General features: G+C 44.1%; 1 protein-coding gene across 1 annotated transcript; it reads left to right on the top strand.

Annotated features, from left to right (window-relative positions):
* The first annotated feature begins 1,201 nt into the window (after nucleotides 1–1,201).
* LOC123058134 (peroxidase 1-like) lies at nucleotides 1,202–2,747 on the top strand. Its single transcript, XM_044480956.1, has 3 exons — nucleotides 1,202–1,505; nucleotides 1,646–2,071; nucleotides 2,160–2,747. The coding sequence occupies exons 1-3, from the start codon at nucleotides 1,293–1,295 to the stop codon at nucleotides 2,571–2,573; spliced, it is 1,053 nt and encodes a 350-aa protein (XP_044336891.1). The 5' UTR covers nucleotides 1,202–1,292; the 3' UTR covers nucleotides 2,574–2,747.
* The last annotated feature ends 4,828 nt before the right edge of the window (nucleotides 2,748–7,575 follow it).

The raw sequence follows: 7,575 nt of genomic DNA, 5'->3' as shown, positions 1-7,575 counted from the left end.
AGGTTATAGTCGCCTGGCCAAAGAGAACAGTATAAACCATGCAAAGAAAAAAGAGAGAACTAAGGACCTAGGTTGCAAATGGAATATTATCCAAATTTCAAAAACAATTTTACATGTACTCTAACCTAGGATCATATGCCCCCTTTAAAAGCAAGTATACGCTCCTTCAAAAAGAAAGTACATACCCCTCTTAAAAGGCAGTACATACCCACGTCCACATCTGTACAGAGGACAATCAATGGAGTGCCTAGGAGTACAAGATCCAGTATATTCTCCTTCCAGAATTAAGTAGTGTATAATCCATTAAAAATGTGGTATAACTCCTACAAAACAGTAGTATACTCATTTCTAGTGGCATAATACTAGGCTCATGAAGTATATACTGCCAAGATTAAAAAAAAGGTAAGAGGTATAGTCTACTATGCAGATTAAAATATATACTTAATTTCCATAATGGGGAATGAGAGCATAATATCAAATAGAGAAAAAAAATGTTATATACTATGAAGGATAACGCACGAGACCTAGAACTATGCATGTGTAAATTGACATGCAGGTGGTTGCGTATTAGAAAAAATAACAAGCGTGCACTCCGTCAATTCTGTTATGCATGCATGCAGCGCGCGGTTGGCTGTGCAGCCATTAGCGGATACATATCCAGTATTCGGTTAGTATCAAGTGGATAAAGCTTTACTTAAGGAAAAATTAAGTGAATAAGGCTACTAGATAAGGTGGGAGTACATACAGAGGAGTCCTATATGTGTAATATAGGAAAACATTCATGGAATTGCAATCTTGTATGCTATGTTTGTACCTTTTCATCATCTTGCGAGCAGAAAACCTCAACTAAGTTCCATTTTACTGGAAAATTTCCTATGAACATGCTAATTACGTAGTTCCACAGTTTCAAAAAAAAAATTTACGTAGTTCCCGAGGCTCCGGGCACATTGCATGGGCGGTCAAGAAAACTGTTGCGCAAGTACGCAAAGACCCATCTACGAGAACAAGTTGCAATGTTAACAAAGCAAAGCTAAAGCCAGTACGCAACACATGCAACCACATGTTCCTGTTCATTGTAGACCGGTGCGGTAGCATGAGCATGGCTAACTACTTTTGGCAGAGGTGCATGGACTCACCTCAACTACCATTCATACAAAACCCTCTGCTTCAAGTAAGTTCTATATAAACCCCTCAGACTGTGCCATGTGATCTCCACCACGCAAGGGATCCAGCACTAGCTAGCTCCGGGCAGATCAGGGACGCATTGCCCCAAAGCCCCCGACGGACTAGAGATGGTGGCTGCCATGGTTGCCGTGGTTGTGGTGGCGGCGGTGTGCTTGCGGCTGCCGGCGGTGGCTCGCGGGCAGCTCCAGGTGGGCTTCTACAACACGAGCTGCCCCAACGCGGAGTCGCTGGTCCAGCAGGCCGTCGCCAGCGCCTTCGCCAACGACTCCGGCGTCGCCGCCGGCCTCATCCGCCTCCATTTCCATGACTGCTTTGTCCGGGTACGTATCGTCTAGCCCCTAGATGATCTCTTACGCCAATGCTTTGTCCGGGTACGTATCGTCTGGCCCCTAGGGCAGCACATCACATTGATACATTCACATGCACATGCATTACATCCATGCGTGCTCTGCTCGTTCAGGGATGTGACGCCTCCGTGCTGCTGGTGTCCGCCAACGGCACGGCCGAGCGCGACGCGGCCCCGAACAAGCCGAGCCTCCGGGGATTCGAGGTGATCGACGCCGCCAAGGCCGCCGTGGAGAAGAGCTGCGCGCGCACCGTCTCCTGCGCCGACATCGTGGCCTTCGCCGCGCGCGACAGCATCAACCTCACCGGGCAGGCCGCGTACCAGGTCCCCTCGGGCCGGCGCGACGGCAACTTCTCCCTCGACCAGGACGCGCTCAACAACCTGCCCCCGCCCACGTTCACGGCGCAGCAGCTCGTCGACCGCTTCGCCAACAAGACCCTCACCGCCGAGGAGATGGTCATCCTCTCCGGCGCCCACACCGTGGGCCGCTCCTTCTGCAGCTCCTTCCTCGCCCGCATCTGGAACAACACCACCGCCACCGTACGTCCTCCGACCCCTAGCACCATCTGCAGCTGCATCTGTCCGTGGTGACCATGTAACGCGAAACTGCCGGCGTACGCGCGTGCAGGTGGACACGGGGCTGAGCCCGGCGTACGCGGCGCTGCTGCAGGCGCTGTGCCCGTCGAGTCCGAACGCGGCCACGACGACGGCGGTCGACCCGACCACGCCCGCGGTGCTGGACAACAACTACTACAAGCTCCTGTCGCTCAACCTCGGCCTCTTCTTCTCCGACAACCAGCTGCGGACCAACGCGACGCTCAACACGTCCGTGAACAGCTTCGCGGCGAACGAGACGCTGTGGAAGCAGAAGTTCGTGGCGGCCATGGTGAAGATGGGGAACATCGAGGTGCTCACGGGCACCCAGGGGGAGATCCGGCTCAACTGCAGCGTCGTCAACAACCGGTCGTCGGTGGCAGCCCCCGAGATTCACCACTACTACTCGGGATCCACCGCCTCCATCAAGGAGATCGCGACCAGCTGATGACATTAATTTTGCCATACGTGCGCAATTCGTCCCACCTCTATTTGCATGGTTCGTCCCACCACTATGTTAGGTTAAGATCACTAAATATGAATGTATCCGTACGTACGGTGTACACGCATATGTACCTCTGCTTTTTCCTACGCGTGAATAAAACGATGGTCCATTTGCGCACCTTGATTGACTCCCGGAGTTCGGTACGCACACGTGGAAGCAGTCCCCGGGAATCGATTCCTACCTACGTTTTTTTTTCTTGTTGGGTAGAACACTTGTGCTCAGTCACATCTGTATTACAATCAGCAATGTTCAGTTCAATTTCAATGACACCAGGTCCAGAACCCAACCAGGTCATGGTTCTGCTCTCTAGACGAGCAAAGTTTGCAAGAAAATTGCTAACCTTATTTTGATAGAGCCTAATATGAGTAACGAATTTGCTAATTCTTATTTAGATGAGAAATAGGTATGTCACATCTAAATTGTCCACCACATCCACGCAATCAGAAGCTGAAACAGTCGTGCAAAATGTTGTCGCTATGCATTCCAAGTCATTCTGTCTCGTGTAGGGGTCGCACTATGGTTTTTTTTTTATGTTTTTCGGTTGTACTGTTTTTGTCCCACTATGGTCGCGCTATGGGCTTTTTTCGGCCTGTTTCTCGTATCCCCTGCACATCCGAGGAATTGGAAACGGTACACTCCTTTTCGGCGTCTCTGAATAGGCTCGCAGGTCGCCCACGAGTGACCTAGCGCGCAGCCCTCCAGCGCGCTTGGTCCGTGTTTGGGCCGACCCATTTTAAGTGTATCCCTCATTTTTCATGTTTTTTGGTTGTACTGTTTTGTCCCACGTGGGCCTGCTTTTTTTAGCCTGTTTTTCGTGTCCCCTGCACATCTGCGGAATTGGAAGCGATACACTCCTTTTCAACGTCTCCGAATAGGCTCGCAGGTCGCCCACGAGCGACCTAGCGCGCAGCCCTCCAGCGCACTTGGTTCGTGTTTGGGCCGGCCCATTTTAAGTGTATCCCCCACTTTTTATGTTTTTTGGTTGTACTGTTTTTGTCCCACGTGGGCCTGTTCTTTTCAACCTGTTTTTTGTGTCCCCTGCACATGAGGAGTTGGAAGCGGTACACTCCTTTTCGGTGTCTCCGAATAGGCTCACAGGTCGCCCACGAGCGACCTAGCGTGCAGCCCTCCAGCGCGCTTGGTCCGTGTTTGGGCCGGCCCATTTTAAGTGTATCCCCCATTTTTCATTTTTTTTGGTTGTACTGTTTTTGTCCCACGTGGGCCTGCTCTTTTCAGCCTGTTTTTCGTGTCCCCTGCACATATGAGGAATTGGAAGCGGTACACTCCTTTTCGGCGTCTCCGAATAGGCTCGCAGGTCGCTCGTGGCGCGCAACCCTCCAGCGCGCTTGGTCCGCGTTTGGGCTGGCCCATTTTAAGTGTATCCTCCATTTTTTATGTTTTTTGGTTGTATTGTTTTTGTCCCACGTGGGCCTGCTCTTTTCAGCTTGTTTTTCATGTCCCCTGCACATCTGAGCAATTGGAAGTGGTACACCCCTTTTCGGCATCTCCGAATAGGCTCGCAGGTCACCCACGAGAGACCTAGTGCGCAGCCCTCCAGCGCGCTTGATCCGCATTTGGGCCGGCCCATTTTAAGTGTATCCCCCACTAGTTTTAAGGAGGGTTGTTGAACCTTCTCTGAACCCGTTTCTCATTTTTGTTCCGGTCTTTTCCCTTTTTCTTTTCTCTTTTTTTTTTCTTTTTTTCTATTTCTTTCTCTTTTTATTTTTGCGAATATCTTGCAAAATTTTGAATATTATTTTGAAACCATGAACATGTTTTTTGAAATCATGATATTTTTTCAAAATTGAGAACATTCTGTTGAATCATCTACATTTTTTTAAATTGAAGAATATTTATGAAATCATGAACATTTTTCAATTTTGAGGTCATTTTACTTAATAATCAACATTTTTTAAAATTCGTAGAAATTTTTTAAGTAGTGAACATTTTTTTGAATTCATGAACTTATTTACAAATTCAAAAACAATTTTTAATTTGTGAACATTGTTTTAAATTCGTGAACATTTTTTTGAAATGGTGAACAACTTTTGAACAATGGGAATATTTTTGTAAATCCTGAACATATTTTTGTTTGATGAACATTGTTGAAATGCATGAACTTTTTTTGAATTCATGAACATTTTCTTGAATCATCGATAATTGTTAGAACTGAAGAAGTATTTTTGAAATTTGAAACAATGTTTGAAGTTCATAAATATTTTTTTGAACAAATTTTCATTTAAATTATTTGAATTTGCTACGTTTATTCAAACTAATGAACATTTTTTGAATATGCGAGCATTGTTAAAATCATGAACATTTTTATATGTGAACTTTTTTTTAAATCACGAACACTTTTTTTAAAATTCCCGTTTTTGTAAAATAATTGGAACTTCTCTGAAATCCAAAGATACTTAAAATCTTTCCCTACTAATAAAGCAAATAGTGTTTCTGGTCGTACGTCACTAAAATTACCCTTGAAGTTGTAAATAATTACCCACCATGCCACCGGTAAGTGGGAAAAAACGGTTCACTTAAATCGCGGATGGCTTATGTTTATTTAAGGTAATCCCATATCATTCATAACATGAGGTAGAGTGGCGTGGTGGTATTAGCCTCACGTCTCCATACCTGAGACCCGGGTTCGATTCCTGGTTTCTCTCCTTTTCACTTCTTTCTCCTTCTCCTTTTTGTTTTTTCGAGAAATCTTCTCCTTCTCCATTCTCTCCTATTTAGCAGATGGGCCACATGATGTTTCAGTTTTGGCCCAGCCACTTTATTTTTATTTTTTCTATTTTCGGGCACATTCAATTTTTTTAACTCATAACTTTCAAACCCAAAATCTAACATGTCATATATGGAAATCTCTCAAAAAATCTTCTCCTTCTCCATTCTCTCCTATTTAGCAGATGGGCCACATGATGTTTCAGTTTTGGCCCAGCCACTTTATTTTTATTTTTTCTATTTTCGGGCACATTCAATTTTTTTTAACTCATAATTTCAAACCCAAAATCTAACATGTCATATACGGAAATCTCTCAAAAAATCATGCAGATTTTAAATATGCTATTATATTAATCATTTCTAAAATTTTGTTTACGATACAACCTTAATTAATATCTTCTTTACATGTGGTATTTTGGAAATGTCGGTTTACCATTGATATTTATGTTGTTAAATAAATTTGAAACATCTTGAGTATTCAAAAATCATCCAATCTTATGCTTTTTGCGAAACACCACTTATCATGTTGTTTGTTGTGTGGCATCGTAAAAGATTTCAAAGGATTCGCCGATGTTGTAAAGTGTGAGCATGATGGATGGATATTTCTTTCGTCCGTCATTCTTTACTTTAATTAATAATAAAGTAAATTCGGTTTCTTTCGTCCGTCATGCCATTTTTTAAAAAAGTCCTTCTATTTCAGAAAATTCAACCCGTAGGCCTGTTTTAAGTTAAAACGAACCGTTATTTTTGTATTTTATACAAAAGTCCCTGTCTTTTCTTGAAATCAACCTGCCGTCCGGATTTAAGTCACACCCGAACCGTTGTTTTACATTTTTCGAAACCCCCCCTGATGTTTTAGGTAATTCATCCGCGGATCACATTTAAGTCAAACAAATGCTTTTTAAAATCATCCATATCTTTTAAACCGCAACTCCGATTTGAACATGTTATATATGAAATTTGATTAGAAAAATATGTAGAATATGAATATGAGATTATTTTTACCTTTTAAGTATCTTTAAATATTATTTTGGAATATATTTGAGTCAAACCAAATGATTTTCTAAATTATCTGTATCTTTTAAACTGTAACTTCGATTTTAACATATTATATATGAAATTTTATTAGAAAATTGTGTGGAATCTAAATATGATGTTAACTTTACCTGTTAAATATTTTTAAAATATTATTATGGAAGCAAACTTATAATTTATAGCGCAAGATCCGTTTTTTCATACCAGCGACGATCCGGATTGCAAATAAACACTCCACTATAACCATATACGGAAAAGAAAACATCAATAACTACACGTGCATACCTCTGAAAAATGTCGCAAGGGAAAACAACAGATTTCTCATCGCGAGAGTGAGAGAAAGCGAGCGTGAGAGAGAGAGAGGGAGAGAGAGAGGGAGAGGAAGGAGAGAGGGAGAGAGAGACGCCTTAGGATTAACCAGATTCAACACACGTTTTTTTGTTTTGTATGAACACCGAGGCCATCGCCGGCGAGGGTGAGAAGGAGGATAAGCGGCAACACAAATATGATGCCTCACAATAATAAAGAAGATGGACCTATTATGGTCTTGAGTGATGGTTGTTGAGTTATGTGTTATGTTTTCTCTCCCGTTGCAACGCACGGGCTCTTTTTGCTAGTAGAAAATAAACGAAAACGAAAAATAAAAAGGAAAAGGAAAAAAGTAGGGCGCCTGTACATGGGCTAGCCGAAAAGATCGCACTGGGGAGAGAGGCGCCTCCGCCTAGTGCGCCGCGCGCGGTATAGGAGCCCCTTTTTGTATACAAAAATCACACGAGCCGTCACCATTGCTCACTTTCTCTTCTCACTCTTATTTCCTCTTTTATCAAATAGCAGAAACCTACGCCCAAGAGGACGGGAGGCGTCAGAGGTGGGACGATCTTGTCGACAGAACGGAAGAGATGGCAGGTAATGCTGATACAATGAGTGATCTTGTCCATGCTATCTTTTATTTCGACCTCCTCTTAGAGCATCTCCCCGCTATATAAACGCCGCGCCGCAAATTTATGATTTTTAGCACGCGTAATCGCTAACCGAGCTCCAGCGAAGGTGCAATAACCGCGCGGCCGCATAAAGAGTTCAGCGCGCGGTTCGAATCGCCATCACACACCGTTTATTTGCTGCGTCCGCTACCACGCGCCGCACACTCAAGCACCCGCTCGTGACTTCCACCTACCCTGACCCAGGC

This window comes from Triticum aestivum, chromosome 3A (assembly GCF_018294505.1).
Source record: "Triticum aestivum cultivar Chinese Spring chromosome 3A, IWGSC CS RefSeq v2.1, whole genome shotgun sequence".
Classification (NCBI taxonomy): Eukaryota; Viridiplantae; Streptophyta; class Magnoliopsida; order Poales; family Poaceae; genus Triticum; species Triticum aestivum.
The sequence above is the reverse complement of the archived record's forward strand: the minus strand, read 5'-3'. Positions and strand labels throughout refer to the sequence as shown.

Coding starts and splice junctions, on each gene's coding strand:
- LOC123058134 (XM_044480956.1), top strand. CDS start 1,293: ATGGTGGCTGCCATGGTTGCCGTGGTTGTGGTGGCGGCGGTGTGCTTG. Junction 1,506..1,645: donor TCCATGACTGCTTTGTCCGG/GTACGTATCGTC, acceptor CTGCTCGTTCAG/GGATGTGACGCCTCCGTGCT. Junction 2,072..2,159: donor GGAACAACACCACCGCCACC/GTACGTCCTCCG, acceptor ACGCGCGTGCAG/GTGGACACGGGGCTGAGCCC.